Raw genomic sequence first — 17,987 nt, 5'->3', positions numbered from 1 at the left:
CCACAGTCCCCTTCCTTCTCACTAAGGGAGGCAGGAAACCGCATACACAGGATTTGGAGTTAGATATATCTGGGGTCAGATCCCAGTTCCTCCACTTCGCAGTGGGAGTTTCAGTGAGCCGTTTCACCTCTCTGAGCTGCAATTTCCTCATAGCGCTTGTCACTCTGTATTTTAATTGTTGAATTCTTTGTCACTCAAAGTGCAGTCCTGGGGTCTTGTTAGAAATGCCGAATCTCAAGGGCTTTCCCAGACCTACAGGATTTCTGGTGATTTGTTCGCACATTAAAGTTTGAGGAAGATCTAGTTTAATTATGTCCCGAAAGAGTGTGAGTTTGCTGAGGACTGGGATTGCTTCTGGTTCATTTCTGTCAGCCTAGCCTCCAGCACATGCCAGGAACCCGTTAGTAGGGCTTTGTCTGGGGACTGAATGGATGGTTGGATGGATGGATGGATGGAGGTGCCTCAGGGAAAGGTACTGGCTGTGTGGGCAAGCCGGAAGGGGCTGGCTGTAGAAGGATCCTCAGGGTTTCTGCTACCAACAATTACCTCTCCCTAATATGTTCAGCTGCTGAGGCAAAACTCCCGGATAAAAAAGCCCCTCTCCCCTCAGAGCTTCATGGGAGTGGTGACAAGCAGACTTGACTTTAGTACCTTCTTTTGGATTAATAAAATCTTTTTTATTATTCTATTATTGGTTACCCAAGAGATGGCAACATGCACCTTGACTTATTACAGAATAATACAAATTATCACTTTTACTACATCCTTGATAATACTAGAATCTTAGGACACGTTTATTGCATTTTTGCACCTTCGGCCTTTTGCATTTTGTTGCCTGTGTTTTCATTCTATATACATTTTAAACCCCATAAGACATTACATTATTATTTTACTGAGTCCATATCCATCTATATTTGCTCATATATTCATCTTTCCTCTTGCTCTTCATTATTTTCTACAATTTCTTGTTTCCCTCAGGGATCATTTTCCTTGTATCTGAAGGACTCTCTTTAGTGTTTTTTTAGTGCAGATTTGCTGGTGATAAATTCTGTTTTGTTTGCCTAGAAAACATCCTTATTTTACTTTCCTTTTTGAAGACTATTTCTGCTGGTATTGAATTATAAATTGACAGTTATTTTCTTTTAATAAAGATGTCAATCCATTGTGTTCTGACTTCCATCATTTTTGTGGAAAAATCAGGGGAAAATCTTTTGTTGTTCCTCTGAACAATTGTCTTTTGTTTTTCTGGATGCTTTGAACATTTCTCTTTGTCTTTGGTTTCACCAGTCTTACTATGATTTATGTTGGTGGGGTTTTCTTTGTATTTGTTCTGCTTGGGGTGCACAGAACTTCTTGAATCCATGAGTTAAACACTTTCATTGGTTTTAGGAATTTAGGAATAATTTAGGAATTATTATCTCTTCAAATATTGTTTCTACCTCCTTTTCTGTCCCTTTTCCTTTTAGGATTCTAATTATACAAATCATACAAATGTTGGATCTTTTCATGAGTCCCAGGTGTTTTCAGTACTCTTTTCTAGGTTTCTCTTTTCTGTTTTGTCTTTCTTTGTTTTGGTTTAGATATGCCATTTCATGAATCCTGTCTTCTGTTGTATCTAACCTGCCATTTAATGCCTATTAAGATTTTAATGTTGATGTTGTGTTTTTCTGTTGAGAATTTCCATTTGAATCTTTGTTATTGATCTAAATCCTGGTGAAATTCTTCATCATTTCATTTATTTTGACCATATTATCCTCTCTGTTCTTAAACATATTAATTATAATTCTTTTAAAGTTCTCATCAGCTAACTTTCAATATGGGATAACCTGTGCATTTGTTTCTGTAGTCTGTCCTTTCATTTGGTTTTTGGTCATGTGGTTCTGCCTGTGAGTATGCCTGGTAATTTTTATTGAGTGATGAACATTGTGTATAAAAACATAGAGGTCCAGATCATGTGATTTCCTCCAGAGAAAGTTTATCCTTCCCTCCACTAGGCAGATAAGAGTTGTGGCTGATCACCTTAAACGGCCAGTGGTTACCCTGAGTCAAGGCTGGTTTGCAGCCCTGAAAAGTCTCAGCCTGCCTCTAGTTTGCTCTTGGTTCTCTAGGATTTTCAACTGAGAACCTGGTGTCTTCTGAAGAACCCCTTCCCCTGACAAGTTCCAAACTCTAATCTTTGTGTCTCAAAACAGCTAAAAAAAATTCACTCGGGCTTTTTCAGAGGCTTTCTGCTTTAGATTTTTAGCCTCATGCCCCACACGGCTCCAGTATTCAGCGAAAGTGCTAAGGGGAAACTTCCCATGTGTTGTGCTGGTCTGCAAGTCTCTACCTGAGGTTCTGCCAGTTTATCTGACTCCCAGCCTAGATTTTCAGCCTTCTGCCTGTGTACAGAATCAGCAAATGCCTCCAGGGTAAAAATGGCTATAGGAGGGCAGCTTACCTTTCCTAGGTTCTTCCCTTTCTGGAGTCTTAGCCCTCTGGTTCTGATTGCTTCAGGAACTCTCTACTGTCATCAAACAGGTGACTTCTGAATTTTATCTGTCTTTTTAGTAGTTCTGGGCAGGAATACTGGTCTTCCAGAAGCTGTTCCTTTATACCTAAGAGTGAAAATTTGGGCCTGTGTCCTTTTATAGCCAGCAGCTAAGACAGGACCTAGAACCTAGAAGGTGCTCTGTACATGCTGTACAAATGAGTGAATGAATGAATGCACAATTGCTTGAACTTTCCATTTTCTCCTCTAATGAAAGATCAATTAACCATTTAACTCAACAAAGGAGGTCATCCAGATGTATTTTCTACTTGGTTTCTAAATGTCCTGTTTGGTTTTTTAAACAGCTTTATTGAGGTATAATTGATGTACAACCAACTGAGTAGACTTACGAGTTTACAGTGTGATTAGTTTTGACACATGTATACACCATAAAACCTTCACCGCGATCAAGATAGTGAACACATCCATCACCCTCAACACTTTCCTCATGTCCCCTGATAACCGCTCCATCCTTTCTCTTCTTGCTGTCCCACCCCCACCCCAGGCACCACTTTCTGTTTTCTATCACTGGATATTGGTTTTTGTTTTCTAGTTTTATATCCATGGCATCATATACTATGACTCTTTTGATTGAACTCATTCACTCAGGCTAATTATTTTGACTTATATCTGTGTATTGATAGTTTATTCTTTTTAAATGCTGAGTAGTATTCCAGTGTATGGAAATGACACATTTTGTTCATCCACTTACCTGCTGAGGGATATTTGGGCTATTTCCAGGATTGACCATTGCAGGTAAAGCTGCTGTGAACATTGATGTACAAGCCTTTGTGTGGATGTATACTTTGATTTGTCTTAGATAAATACCTAGGAGTGGAATGAATGGATCCTACGTGAGATGTGTATTTAACTTTTGGAGAAACTGCCAAACTGTTTTCTGAATTGGTTGTCCCATTATGCATTCCCACCAGCAGTGTATGAGAATTCCAATTCTTCCACATCCTCCCTAATGCTTGGTCTGGTCAGTTTAAAAAGTTTTAGCCATTCTAATAGACACGTAGTGGTATCTCATTATGATTTTAATTTGCATTTTCCTAGTTATTAGTGATGTTGAGCATCTTTTTATGTACTTATTTGATATCCATTTATCTTCTCTGGTGAACTGTCTATTCAGATTTTTTATGTCTATTCCAGTATCATTTGTTGAAAACATTATTCGTTCTCCACTGAATTTACTTTGCCCATAGAACAAAAATCTATTGTCCATCTATGTGTGGGTCTATTTCTGGACTCTCTATTCTGTTCCATCAATCTGTTTCTTTATTTGCACAAGACAATACTACGCTGTCTTGATTGCAGTTGCTTTATACTGTGTCTTGTCCAACTGTTAGTCCTCCAACTTTGTTCTTTTTCAAAGTTGTTTTAGTTATTCTAAGTCCTTTGCATTTCCATATGAATTTTAAAATTTGTCTGTTTCTCCAAAAAAAAAAAGCTCTGCTAGGATCTTGATTATGATTGTGTGGGATCCATAGATCAATTTGGGGAGAATTGACATCTTAACAATATTGAGTCTTCTGACCCACGAACATAGTACATCTGACTATGTCAGATGCATCCCTATTTCATATTTTTATGCACTTGTACATGACATTATTCTTAAATTTCAATTTCCGCTTATTAGTTGCTAGTATATAGAAATAGAATTGATTTTGTATCCTGTAACCTCGCTAACTCCCTTATTAGTTCTAGAAGTTTTTTGGTAGATTCCGTTGGACTTTCTACATAGTTAATCATGTCTTCTGCTAAAGAAGACAGTTTATTTCTTCCTTTCCAGTTTGGAAGGCTTTTATTTCTTTTTCTTGCCTGATTACACTGGCTAGAACCTCTGGTACAATGTTGAATAAAAGTGATGAGAGTGAACATCCTTGTCTTATTCCTAACCAAAGTATGTAGGTTTTTTTTTTTTATAGATGTCCTTTGTCAGATTAAGGAAGTTCCCTTCTATTGCTAATTTGCTGATAGTTTTTTAAAAATTAGCAATGAATATTGGACTTTGCAAATATTTTTTTCTGTATCTACAGAGAATTCATGCAGTTTTTCTTTTTAGTTTCATGTGACCAGTTACATTGTTTGAGTTGTTAGTGTTAAACTAACCTTGCATTCCTGGACTAAACCACTACCTTGGTTGTGATATAGTTTCCTTTTTATATAGTGTTAGATTCTGTTTATATTCTGTGTTCATGGGCACAATATGTTCAGGATAGCCATTAGGCTATAGTTTTCTTGTAATGTATTTGTCTGATGTTGGTATCAGGGTAATTCTGGTATTATAGAATGAGTTGGGAAGTATTCTCATCTCTTCAGTTCTGGAGAGTTTGCATAAAACTGGTATTATTTCTTCCTTAGATGTTTGATAGAATTCATGAATGAAACTGAGTCTGGAGTTTTCTTTATGGGAAGGTAGAACAACACATTAAATTAAGAATACACACACACACACACACACACACACACATATGTAGGGCTATTAAAGTTATCTATTTCTTCTTGCATGACCTTTGGTAGTTTGAATCTTTCATGAAATTTGTCCATTGTCAAATTTGTTGGTATAAAGTGATTCATAATATTCCCTTACTATCTTTTTAATATTTGTAGAAACTGTAGTGATGTCACCTCTTTCATGTGTGTATTCTCTTTTTCATGATCAGGCTGGCTAAAGGTTTATCAATTTTATTGATTTCCTCAAAGAACTAGCTTTTGATCTCATTGATTTTTCTCTATTGTTTTTCTGTTTTCTATTTCATTGATTTCTGCTCTGATCTTTATTATTTCCTTTCTTCTGCTTACTCTACGTGTGATTGTCTCTTGTGCTACTTCCTAGAAGTAGAAGCTGAGGTCCTTGATTTGCAGCCTTTCTTCTTTTCTAATATAGGCGTTTATTGCTATAAAATTCCCTTTAAGTACTGTTACAGCACATCCCACACAAATTTTTATATGTTGTGTTTTCATTTTCATTCAATTCAAATTACTTTCTATTTTCCCTTTTGATCTCTTTTTGACCCATATGTTATTTAATTTCCAAATATTTGGGATATCATTTTGTGGCTGATTTTTTATTTAATTCCGTTGTAGTCAGAGAACATCTTTTATATGACTTAAGTCCTTTTAAATGTATTGAGTCTTGTTTTATGGTCCAGAATATGGTATGTCTTGCTAAATGTTCCCTGTGCACTTGAAAAGAATGTGTATTCTACTGTTGTTGGGTGGGGCGTTCTGTAAATGTCAGTTTGGTCAAGTTGGTTGATTGTGTTTTTCAAGTCTTCTTTATCCTTACTGATTTTCTGTCTAATTGTTCTAGCAATTGGTGAGAAAGGAATTTTGAAATGTCCAGTTATAATTGTGGACCTATTTCTTTTTTCATTTCTATCAGTTTTTGCTTCATATATATATATATATGTATTTTTTAAAGATTTTATTTTTTTCCCTTTTCTCCCCAAAGCCCCCAGGTACATAGTTGTATATTCTTAGTTGTGGGTCCTTCTAGTTGTGGCATGTGGGATGCCACCTCAGCGTGGCTTGATGAGTGGTACCATGTCCGTGCCCAGGGTTCGAACCGACGAAACACTGGGCCGCCAGCAGCAGAGCACGCGAACTTAACCACTCGGCCACAGGGCCAGCCCCTGCTTCATGTATTTTAAAGCTCTATTATAGGTACAAAAACATTTAGGATTGTTGTATACTCTTGATGAATTGACCCCTGTATCATTTTGAAATTCTCTTCTTTATTCCTAGTAATATTCTTTGCTCTGAAATTTACTTCATTTCTTATTAGTATAACCACTCCAACTTGCTTTTATTCGTGTTAACATGGTATATCTTTTTCTATCCTTTTGCTTTTAATCTATTTGTGTCTATATTTAAAATGAATTTCTTGTAGGCAACTGGCTCTTGATTTTTTTTTTTTTGTCCAGTCTAACTGTCTTTGCTTTTTAATTGGAGTAATTAGGCCATTTACAGTTAATGCAATTATTAATACGGCTAGATTTAAGTCTATCTTATTTTTTTCTATTTGTCCCATATATCCTTTGTTCCCCTTTTCCTCTCTTTTGCCTTCATTTGGACTAATTGAGTATTTTTTATTATTCCATTTTCTTTCCTTTGTTAGTTTTTTTTAGCTATAACTCTTTATTTATTTTAGTGGTGGCTTTAGGGTTTGTGGTATACTTTAAATTATCACAGTGTACCCTCAGATGATGTTATATGTCTTCATGTGTAGTATACGGTCCTTACACTGGTACGCTACCATTTCTTTCCTCCTGGTCTTTATGCTATTGTTGTCATACATTTTATTTTTATATAATGTTACAAATCCCACACTATGTTATTATTATTATTGTTTAAATGGCCATTTATATTTTAAAGAGATTTAAATAAGTAATAAGAACACTTTACATGTTTATTCATGTTGTTACCATTTCCAGTGCTTTTTGTTCCTTCAGCTAGATCCGTATTTCCATCTAGCATCATTTTCTTTCTGCTTGAAGGACTTCCTTTAACATTCTTCTAGCGCAGGTGTACTGGAGATTAATTCTTTCAGATTTTTCATATTTCAGAAAGTCTTCATTCTGCCTTTGTTTCTGAAATATGTTTTTTTCCAGGTTGACTTTTTTCCGGTGGGTAAAGCACGATGCTCCATTGGCTTCTCACGTGCATTGTTTCCAGCAAGAAGTCTGCTGTCGCTCTTACCTTTGTTCTTTTGTGCGTCTGCACCTTTTTCCTCAGGCTGCTTTTAAGATTTTCTCGTGGTCACTGTTTTTGAGCAGTTTGGTTATGATGGGTATTGTGTAGTTTCATTTGTGGTTTTTGTGCTTGGAGTTTGTTGCTCAAGCTTCTTGGATCAGTGGGTTTACAGCTTTCATCAAGTTTGGAAACTTTTCAGCCTCCTTTGAGGGGTCCAGTCATCCATATGTTAGGCTGTGCAGAGGCCTGGGAACTCTCAAGGTGGTAAATCGGGGCAACTGCAGGGCCCATTTTATTTCTCATCTCTCGAGGATCATCAGCCTTTGTTGTCTTATGTCCAGAGTCTTGTTTCACATATTTTCTCATTTTTCTGTTCGTTTCACCGGCAGGGTAGGTCTAGAGTTGGTCTTGTTCCTCCGTCTTGGCCGGAAGCAGCTGTCACTCCTGTGTGTATTTCAAAACTCAACTTGACCAGCCTGATTATGTTTTTGTTGTTAAGCAACTTGTTTAAGTTGTTTTAAACTTGTGTTAAATGCTCACTGAGTAGCAGTGTAAAACTGAATATGTGGAAGCTAGTTTGAATTTAGAATTTTGCTGTGAATAACTGAGAATTGAGAGATAACATAGAATTTGACTGTAATGTATTATTGTCTGTATAGAGCAGTGTCTCAACCTCGGCCGTATGGTTGAATCACCTGGGAGACTTTTAAGCACTGATGATTCAGCTCCACTCCTGGAAATTCTGATTTATTTTGTCCAGAGCACAGCCTGGACAGCAGGATTCTTGGAAGCCCCAGGTGATTTTAATGTACAGCCACGGTAAAGAGCGAGGGGTGAGGTGGGTAGCTCCTGGTCCTTCAAGTGTTAACCACCATCTCTGATCCACTTCCATCTTTCCTCTCTGTGTGTCCTCCTTTCCCCCAGCAAAGTGCAGGTTCTCTATGGGGGGACAGACCTCTTTGATTATGAGGTGCGCAGAACCTTCAACAACGACATGCTCCTGGCCTTCATTAGCAGCAGCTGCATCGCTGCCCTTGTCTACATTCTCACCTCCTGCTCAGGTAGGGCTGCCCTGAACACCTGGCATGGAGCCAGCCACTCCTTTCCACCCAGTGTGCTCCTGTCTGGCCAAAGCCTTCCTTCTCAGGAATGCTAGGAATAATCCAGGTTGGGCCATACCTAAGGGCCCCCACTCCCAGGACCTCACATAGTTTAACCTTTTGCCCTTTGACCATCTTTTTCATGTTGAAAACCTTGTTTGGGGGAGTCTAGACTATTGGAACCTCCTCATGGATTATTCTGTGGCCTCTTTTACAGTCCCAGGTCCCTTTTGTCCCCCACTTCCCTCTTCTACTGCCACCTTTGCATGTCCCCTTGCACCTTCTTGCTGCATATACAGTAGGTATCTCTATTGCCCAAGTGAATGGGAGATTGGTAATACCTTCCAAAATGGAAAAGACATTCATTCATCTATGTAACAGATATTAATTGGGCACCAACTATGTGCTGGTTGCTCTAAGGTGCCAGGGAACCAGTGATGAACATCACAGACACACTTCCTACGCCCATGGAACCTCTAGTCTACTGGGGTGACACGTTAAATATATAAAAATTCCCTACTAGCACCTGACGTGAGTTCCGCAAAGATGAGGCCCATGAACAACCTGACTGATTCAGAGACGGCCCCATCTGCCACCTGGGTTCCTGCCCAGCCCCTTCTCTGGGGGTGGAGAGATGTACTGAGCACAGAGAGAGTGGTGAAGGGCACCCTGCTTGGGGGTGGTGGGGGTGAGGCAGGACCCAGCTGTGGTCAGGTTCCACTGGGTCCCCCTACTCTATCCCCTATGCCTCTTGCCCTGCCCAGTGTTCCTGTCCTTCTTCGGAATCGCCAGCATCGGCCTCAGCTGCCTGGTGGCACTCTTCCTGTACCACGTGGTCTTTGGTATCCAGTACTTGGGCATCCTCAACGGAGTGGCCGCCTTCGTGATAGTGGGCATTGGTGAGTTGCCTCCATTGCTGGGGCGATGGGCTTCCCACTGGGAACTCTGTCCCAAAAAGGTGCCTTCTCCCAGGACGCAAAGCCTGGCTTCCATGGAGGCTCCACGAAGTCCCTGTCAGGCCTCGGAGCCTTGAGGCTAGACTGAGCGGTGGGCCAATCCTGAGCATATGGTGGGTGGAGCCCCCACGAGGCGGAAGGAACAGGCAGGTGTGCTGAGTAGAAGTCAAAAATGGTGGGAAAAGTCTAGGAAATGTGGGAAGGAGGCTAAGATGTGGAAGAAGGGGCCTCGTTCTGGGGATGGGGCGGGGCCCGGGAGCATGAGGGTGGGGCTTGGATTCTTGGTGGGTGGGGCCAGGGTCAGAGGGGTCTTTCCAAACTCCAAGCTGAGAAGCCGGACGCCCCTGGAGCCTGAGCTCTCAGAGGGCCTCTCAGGGTTGGTCTAGGCCCAGGTCGGGTCTGATCGTGGACACAGCAGAGTGATCCTGAGCCTGCTCCTGCTGGCCCGGGACTCCCTCCCGCAGGTGTGGACGACGTCTTTGTCTTCATCAACACCTACCGCCAGGCCACCCACCTGGAAGACCCACAGCTGCGGATGATCCACACCATCCAGACGGCAGGCAAGGCCACCTTCTTCACCTCCCTGACCACGGCCGCCGCCTACGCAGCCAACGTCTTCTCCCAGGTTGGAGATGGCACTCTGCCCCGCCCTGGCCTCCCTGTTCCTCCCGTGCATACCTGGCCCTGGTCTCTGCTCTTCCCACCTCCCCTTCTCGGGTAGCTACACAGCTTTTGCCTCAAGGCACTCGCCATGTCCCTAGAGTCCTTTTTATTTTATTTATTTTTTACTAATCTCCATTGCCAGAACTTAACAAATGGGAAAATTACAATAATACAAATCGTCTTTATTATTGATGCTCATTAATAGTAATCCAAGCTCTCCCCTGAAGGGCATTTGGCAGTTTCCAAAGCTCTTTCATATTTAGTCCTCATGACGTACTTATGACTTAGGTATAATTACCATCCCTATTTTCCTGATACAGAAACTGAGGCCCAGAGAGGTAAAGTGACTTGCCCAAGTGGTGAGCCTGACCAAGTCTCCGCTGGTCCAGAGCTCTTTCCACCTGCTGCGTTGTCATCCCTCGCACTGACTTTCCTCCCGCTGGCCTCAGGCTCCGTCAGGCCTCCGAGTTGGGCTCCAGAGAAGGATCTGAGTTTGGTCAGGTCCTTGGTGCTGACAGAAGCTGAAGCAGTGAGCCCGCCAATGTCTGGGAGAGATTTTATAACCTGGGCTGAATCCCGTTTAGAAACCACTAGATGCTGTGGGGTTTTCCAGGCCTTCCTAGAGAACCACATCCAGAAAACAGGCAGAGCTGGGTTCAAATCCCACCTCTGCCGTTTACTGGCTGTGTGACCTTAGACAGGTTGTTTAACCTCTCTGAGCCTCACTTTCCTTATGAGTGGATTATTCAGGGGCTGAAATGAGATGACTGTGAAAGTATTTTGCAAACAGTGGAGGCTGGTCTGCCTGGTTGTTAGTTTCCTTCTGACGTAATGCCACATCCCTGCGCAGGTCCCACCCAGGACACTTCTGGAACACAGCTCCCAGGCCCCAGGCTCCCTGTGCCCACCGTGTGGCAGCACTCTCTCCCTTCCCCTCGCTCACGCATATCCTGGTCTGACGGCGTGTCTTCCTCTGACCCCTAGTCATTCACGTAATGACAGTTACCCAGCCCTTGCTCAGTGCCAGGCACTGTTCCGGGCAGCAAGCTGCAGTGTAGACAAGAACCTCCGCTGCAGAGGTGGGACTCTCCCTCCTCCGCGGCGTCAGCCTTTGGCTTCTGATGTCCCCCTGGGCCAGTGTCTGCCCTGTCTGCAGCCTGGGCCTCCTTGTCCTGCTGCATGCTGGGAGTGCTCTGGGGTCCTAAGTGCCTTTGGCTGCAGAGACCTCAGGCGCCCTGGGCTCCAGGCCTGACCCCACATCACCCCTACTCTCTGTCACCAGATCCCGGCCGTCCACGACTTTGGGCTCTTCATGTCTCTCATTGTGTCCTGCTGCTGGCTGGCCGTGCTCTTCACCATGCCCGCTGCCCTGGGCATCTGGAGCCTTTACATGGCGCCGCTGGAGAGCGCCTGCCAGACCAGGTGAGCCGGGCGGAGGTGGAGGGGCCGTGTCCTCCTCTCGCTGAGTGTCCGTCCCAGGTCCCCAGGGCCCCTCAGCACATCACCTTCCCCTCCGAAAGCTTTGTGGTTCTGTCTTGAGCAACTTCCGTATGCCCTGTATGTCCATATGTCCTGTGCGGGGCCCTCCTGGGGACCAAGGAAAGGAGAAGAGGATCCTGTCCAGCAGTTCCCATTTGTGATCTCCTGCTACTTACCAGGAGGTGGGCCGCGTGCTTCTGTACGAGGTCTTATCACTGCCCCCCCCACCCCGACCTCCGCAAGGACCCTGGGAGCTGGGTTCTCTGATTTTGCCCATTTTACAGACGAGGAAACACAGGCTTAGGGAGGCTGGGCAGCTTTCATCTGACTCCCGATCTCACGCTCTTAGCTGCCGTGTTAAGTGTCCTCAGGGTTCTTGTCTTGGTGGAGAAACAATATTTACAGTCAGTGAGCCATGTGCAGAGTTGAACGGATCAGTCCAGAGTTGCTGCTGGAGGTCAAGGGGTTGGGGTCTTGTGGGCCAGGTAGTCGGGGAAGGTGAGGAGAGGGGAAGGGCCAGTGGCATCAGGCCTGGGCAGCTGCCTGGGGCTGGGAGCGCTGAGGGATGATGGAGAGTGCCTGGGCTTGGGCCAGGGTGCACAAAGGCAGGGATGTCAGGGGTCCCCTCTCCCCAGGTAATGGCTGCTGTCACCATTTGTCTCCCCAGAGGAAGAGTGGCCCTGAGGGCCCTGGGGGAGATGGCACTGGAAAGAAATCAGGCAGCAGGCTCCTGGAAGCCTGTGATGGGGGTCCTGTGGACATCAATGCGGTGTGATCGCTGAGTTCCTGTGGCAGCTGGGGCCTCGCCCCGCCCTCCCTGGACACCCAGGAGCCTCGGGGGTCACTGCTCTCCCCCTTTCTCCATAGCTGCCACCAGAAGTGTGGCCACAAGAACTCGCTGCACTTCCCTGGGGACGTGTTTGCAGCTCCCGAGCGGGCTGGGGGCAGCCCTGCGCAGGGCCCCATGCCCTACCTGGACGATGACATCCCCTTGCTGAATGTAGAGGAGGAGCCAGGTGAGAGCTGGCACAGGCCCGCCCTGCTGACCCGGCAAGACCCAGGGGCTGCCCCTGCCGGGGGAGGGGACCCTTGACAAGCTGAGGTCTGAGGACAGGCTGGTCTTGAGGGCCAGTGGGGATGCCCATCAAGCATTCGGGCTTCCCTGGAGAGGGCGGAGACCAGGATGGACTTTGACCCAGTCTGGGCCAGGCCTCTGATGGGCCTCTGCTCTACCCTGGCAGTGTCGCTGGAGCTGGGAGACGTGTCCCTGGTGTCTGTGCCCCCCGAGGGCCTGCAACCAGCCCCTGACAGGGGCAGCCGGGGTCAGCTCATTGCTCAGCTGCAGGAGCTGCTGCACCACTGGGTCCTGTGGTCAGCCATCAAGAGCCGCTGGGTGATTGTGGGTAAGTGGGCTCCCCACCCTCCTTCCCCCCTGTCTCGCAGCTTCTCCCCAGTGCCTGAGCCATGGGGGACAGACACCCCCAAAAGAACATGAAGGCTTTGGGAGCCCACCTGCCTCCTGCAAATGAACGGGAGGTCAGAGACGGGGTTGGCGTCCCTCCCTCTCTCCGAGCCTCACCTCCTCCCTGTGAGTGAAGCTGGCCCCGCTGTAGCCGTTGCTCCTTGCGCACCTGCGATGTCACAGGCATCGTGCCGGGCGGTCGGACGGCGTGCTTTATGCTCGGGCTCTGCAGTTAGACCAGCTTGGCTGCGTTGGAATCCTCATTCTACCCCATCCTAGCTGTGTGAGCTTGGCTGTGTCAGTCGGAGCCTCAGTTTCCTATCCTATAACTGAGGATTAGAATAGGGTTGATCTAATAAGGCAGTAGAAGGAATGCCATAGTGCATGGCACGCAGTCAGTGGTCACTAAACCTGAAGTGCTGTTATCCTCGTCCTCGTCGACAGTGTTGAGGATTGCATGCACTCAAGTGGATATGCTAGCTCTTTATAAACTGTTGAGTGCTCTAAGATGGTACTGGTTCTTGTCCAGGAGTATGAGCTCATAGCTTATGGTCTCACCCCCAAGCGACACACATAATAGCCAACCCCTGCCCCTGGAGGACTGAGGCCAGCAAGCTTCACCCACAGGCCAGGCCTCTGCCCACTCCCTCGGGATGCTCCTCTCCCATAAAGGGAGCAACTCTTTCCCAGGGCTCTGGAGGCCCCGACTGTGAATGTGCCGCCTGGGCCCCAGCCCCGCCTGGTGTGGCGTCCTTTCCTCGCAGGGCTCTTTGTCTCCATCCTCATCCTGTCCCTGGTGTTCGCCAGCCGACTCCGCCCCGCCAGCCGCGCCCCCGTGCTCTTCCGGCCCGATACCAACATCCAGGTGCTGCTGGACCTCAAGTACAACCTGAGCGCTGAGGGCATCTCCTGTATCACCTGTTCAGGTGAGGGTTTCCAGCCAGGGATCCCCGTGGGCCCTGCTCTCTGTGAAGTCCAGGTCTCAAAACTGTTGGCCCGAGAGGTGCGACATCCAGGCCCCCCATCACTGCGTGACCTCAGCACATCACTCACTTCTCTGCCTCAGAGCTCCCTCGTTTCTTTAAACAACTACTGGGTGCCAGCGATGCTGGTGCAGGGGAGACCACAGTAGGCAGGACAGGCTTCCCAACCTCAGGGAGTTCACTCCACTGCTAGGGGCCGTTGTTGTAGTAGATCTGAGCTGAGATGGAGGAAGAACAGGGTACCCAGGGAACACAGCATCATGGAAGGCTTCCTGGAGGAGGTACTGTCTAAGCAGAGACTCGAAGAATGGGAAGGAGTTAACCAGGCTGTGGGAGGGAGAAGAAAAGGGAAGGGGTTAGCCAGGCTGGCGGGGGGGAGAAGGGAAGGACTCTAGGCAGAGGGAAGCATCAGAGGTGGGCAAGACCAAGGCCAGGTTTGAGAGAGACAGGTGCAGGAGCTAAGGCTAGCGAGGTGGGCTGGGCCAGGGCCTGGTGGGCTAAGGTGAGGAGTCTGTGGAATGGTTGGGTGGGGGATGACAGAGTGGGTATGGGGAATGAGTGAGGAGGGGAGAGAAAGATATCTCCTTGCCTTGGAGGTAGTCTGGTCCAGGCCCTCATTTTACAGAGGGGAGCCTGAGGCTGGGGTTGGGACGTGGGAAGTCGGCCCAAGGTCATACAGCTTTGCCAGGGCAGTTAGAAACCAAATGAGAAGATGCTTCGGTGAGTGCTCCCAGCTCCCGGGAGAAGATCCGCTGACTGCTGTAATTGCCTTCATTTAATTAGGGCGGTGTTCGGGTTAACCTGGCCTTCCCCCGGTAATGGCATTGGCCGGATGCACCGAATGCATGATAATCGACCACAGCTCAGAGAGGTGCCTGAAGACACCCTCCTAGATTGGAGCCAGCCCCACCACAGCCCCAGTCACGGCCCAGCTCCCCTCCCCGCCTGCCTGGGCATACGAATTACACTCCATTATCACTGCTGCTACAGGCCTCCTGCCATCTCTCAGAGCCTGGAGGCAAAAAGCCACATCAGCTCCCATTTCACAGATGGACAAACCCCAGGACAAACCCCTAAGTTCCTGGGATTCTCTGGAGAAGGGCCAGGACCCTGGCCAGAGGCCAGCCCTAGCCCTTGCATCTCAGCTCTGAACTGCCTCTTACAGGGACCCCTGCGTGTTGTAGCAAAAAGAGCTTCGGCTTTAGGGGCAGACAAGATGGGATCTTGATGGGGCTCCGCCTCTCACTTCCTCTCCAGGTCACCCAGCCTCCCTGAACCTCCGCTCTCTCCTCTGTCCAAAGGGGTTAATAAGAATGACTTCTAGGGGGGCCGGCCCGGTGGCGCAGCGGTTAAGTTCGCACGTTCCGCTTCTCGGCGGCCCGGGGTTCGCTGGTTCGGATCCCGGGTGCGGACATGGCACTGCTTGGCAGCCATGCTGTGGTAGGCGTCCCACGTATAAACTAGAGGAAGATGGGCACGGATGTTAGCTCAGAGCCAGGCTTCCTCAGCAAAAAGAGGAGGACTGGCAGTAGTTAGCTGAGGGCTAATCTTCCTCCAAAAAAAAAAAACAAAAACAAACAAAAAAAAAACCACTCTTTGGGGCTGGCCCCGTGGCCAAGTGGTTAAGTTCGCACGCTCCGCTGCAGGCGGCCCAGTGTTTCGTTGGTTCGAATCCTGGGCGCGGACATGGCACTGCTCATCAGACCACGCTGAGGCAGCGTCCCACATGCCACAACTAAAAGGACCCACAACAAAGAATATACAACTATGTACCAGGGGGCTTTACATGGCACTGCTCATCAGACCACGCTGAGGCAGCGTCCCACATGCCACAACTAAAAAAAAGGACCCACAACAAAGAATATACAACTATGTACCAGGGGGCTTTGGGGAGAAAAAGGGGAAAAAAATAAAATCTTTAAAAAAAAAAAAAAAAAGAATGACTTCTAGGATTATCGTGAGAATTAAGTTTTTGAAGGTGTAAAATTTCTCGTTAATCCACAGTGCTTGGCACAAAGCAGGAATGTCTCCCATCATCTCAGCTAGTTGATAACATTCCATGTGTGATGCTCCTGTTTAGTGAGCGTTGATCATGCGCCGGACACATGATTACTCAGTGCATGAGATACAGCATCCCCTTTGGTCCCTTGGCCACCCCCTGTGGAGTATGGTGTCATCCCGTGTGACCCACGAGGAGAGTGAGGCTCAGCGAAGATGAGTAGGGAAAGCTGCAGAGTGTCTTTCTCTGGCTGGCAGATGCCTTTTGCCTTAAGTTTCCTGTAAATTCATTATTTGATGTTTTTTTTTTTAGTTCCATCTAGCTTCTTTCAGACCCCTGACACCCCCTCACTTCCCCAAGCTGAGGACCCCGGGGCCCCTGTCTCTGGGGTTGTCACCCATCCCAGCCTCTGCTCTCCCTTGGCTGGGCCCAGCCAGGGAGGCCCTGTTGTCCCTGACATGGCTGGGGTGGTAGGTCTGTTCCAGGAGAAGCCCCACAGCCTGCAGAACAACATCCGGACGTCCCTGGAGAAGAAGAAGCGGGGCCCAGGGGTCTCCTGGGCCAGCCGGCCTGAGGCCGCCCCACAGGGTCAGTGGCAAGTATGGTCTGTCTGGGGTGAGGGTGTCGGGAGAGCCTGCCTGGTGCCAGGGTGTGGTGCCCTGTGGGGAAAGCAGATTAAATTCCTTCTTTGGTTCTCCTGCGAGAACAAGAGCCTGTGTTCCTGGGTCACTGTGGAATGGTTGGTTGGGGGGTGAACTCAGGGTGTATTCAGGTCCCTCACCCACCATCCCACCAGCTCTCCCTGGGCAGAACAGTGGGATCCCTTCCTGCCACCACCCCAGCCTGGCCTGTGGTGCGCCATGAACCTGCCCCGTGCACCAAATCCATCCTGAATATCTGGGGGAGGGCAGGGGCGTCCTGAGCACTGAAGGCAGGTTTATCTCTGCTGGGCTCTCCATCAGAGGTGGGATGCTGTTCTGTATGTCCTTGTCGCCCCCTCTGTGCCCACCATTGTCATTACCAGCACCAGCCCCACTGTTGATACTGTGCTCTCCATCGTTGGCTCAGCTCCCCCAAGGTCAGGGCTCAGCTCCTCAGTCAACAGAGCAGAGGGTGGGCTGTTCCAAGTCAGGGGAAGCCAGTCAAGGTGACCGTCCACCCCTCCTCCATCCTCGTTTGTCCCCTAGACTCGCCAGGCACCGTGTACATCTCCAAGGTGAAGAGTAAAGGCCACCCGGCCGTCTACAGGTTCTCCCTCAACGCCAGCCTGCCGGCCCCTTGGCAGATTGTGTCCCCCGGGGACGGGGAGGTGCCCTCCTTCCAGGTGAGCCTGGGCTGTTGTGAAGTGAGCTGCCACCGCCAGGGGAGGGGCCCTCAATGCCGCACTGGTGGTCACTGGCCAAGGAAGGAGGGGGAGGCTGGGCCTGAGGATGGAGCTGCTGCAGACAGAGGAGGACCCCGTCCTGCCGTCAGCCAGGTCTGCGGCAGGGACCTGCACAGTGTGAGGGCTGGGCTTCCCAGTCAGCCAGACCTGGGTTCGAGTCCTGGCTCTGCCATTTATAATCTGAGTATCTTTGGGCAGATTAGTTAATCTCTCTGAGCCTCAGTTTCCTCATCTATGAAATGGAGACGTGAAAAGTACCAGCCGGGGTGGTGGGAGGTACAGGCGGGGAGGCCTGTGGGTAGGACATAACATCTGGGATGTAGAAAGTGCTCAGTAAATGGCAGCCATTAGTTACATTGTTGTTCTTGGCAGCTCCCCCAGCACCCCAGAAGAGAGCCTCCGAAGGCCAACCCAGGCCTCCAGTTTTCCCCTCACAGGAATCGTTTGTTTCTTTAACGTGTTACACCCTCCAGGGTGACAGTTACACGAATCAACTCGTTTGTTCAGAATTTGCATTTCCATTTGAAGGATGAAGTGTCTGAGGCATTTCCTGAGGCTGAGCCTCTGCGCTGCTGTTCCCACTGCCTAGGAAGCTTTCCTTCCAGCTTAATGCAAGGCTGACACCCCATTCAGTTCTCAGAGTAGATGCCGTCTCCTCGTAGAGCCCTGTGCTGGCTGCCTGCTCCGTGCCCTCCTCCCTTGCCTCTTTATCCTGCGTCTTATCATCCCC

At 47.9% G+C, this 17,987-nt stretch overlaps 1 protein-coding gene across 5 annotated transcripts in view; it reads left to right on the top strand.

Moving 5' to 3' along the window:
• The window catches only part of DISP3 (dispatched RND transporter family member 3), a 72,908-nt gene that overhangs the window by 44,637 nt on the left and 10,284 nt on the right, over nucleotides 1-17,987 (top strand). For all 5 annotated transcript variants that reach the window (XM_023635798.2, XM_070253600.1, XM_070253593.1 and 2 more), the window contains exons 4-12: nucleotides 8,156-8,292; nucleotides 9,096-9,230; nucleotides 9,752-9,912; nucleotides 11,233-11,372; nucleotides 12,297-12,445; nucleotides 12,671-12,832; nucleotides 13,656-13,817; nucleotides 16,348-16,461; nucleotides 17,061-17,197. In XM_023635798.2, coding sequence (XP_023491566.1) covers nucleotides 8,156-8,292; nucleotides 9,096-9,230; nucleotides 9,752-9,912; nucleotides 11,233-11,372; nucleotides 12,297-12,445; nucleotides 12,671-12,832; nucleotides 13,656-13,817; nucleotides 16,348-16,461; nucleotides 17,061-17,197 — 1,297 coding nt within the window. The remainder of the gene's footprint in view (nucleotides 1-8,155; nucleotides 8,293-9,095; nucleotides 9,231-9,751; nucleotides 9,913-11,232; nucleotides 11,373-12,296; nucleotides 12,446-12,670; nucleotides 12,833-13,655; nucleotides 13,818-16,347; nucleotides 16,462-17,060; nucleotides 17,198-17,987) is intronic.

Source organism: Equus caballus, chromosome 2 (assembly GCF_041296265.1).
Source record: "Equus caballus isolate H_3958 breed thoroughbred chromosome 2, TB-T2T, whole genome shotgun sequence".
NCBI lineage: Eukaryota > Metazoa > Chordata > Mammalia > Perissodactyla > Equidae > Equus > Equus caballus.
The sequence above is the reverse complement of the archived record's forward strand: the minus strand, read 5'-3'. Positions and strand labels throughout refer to the sequence as shown.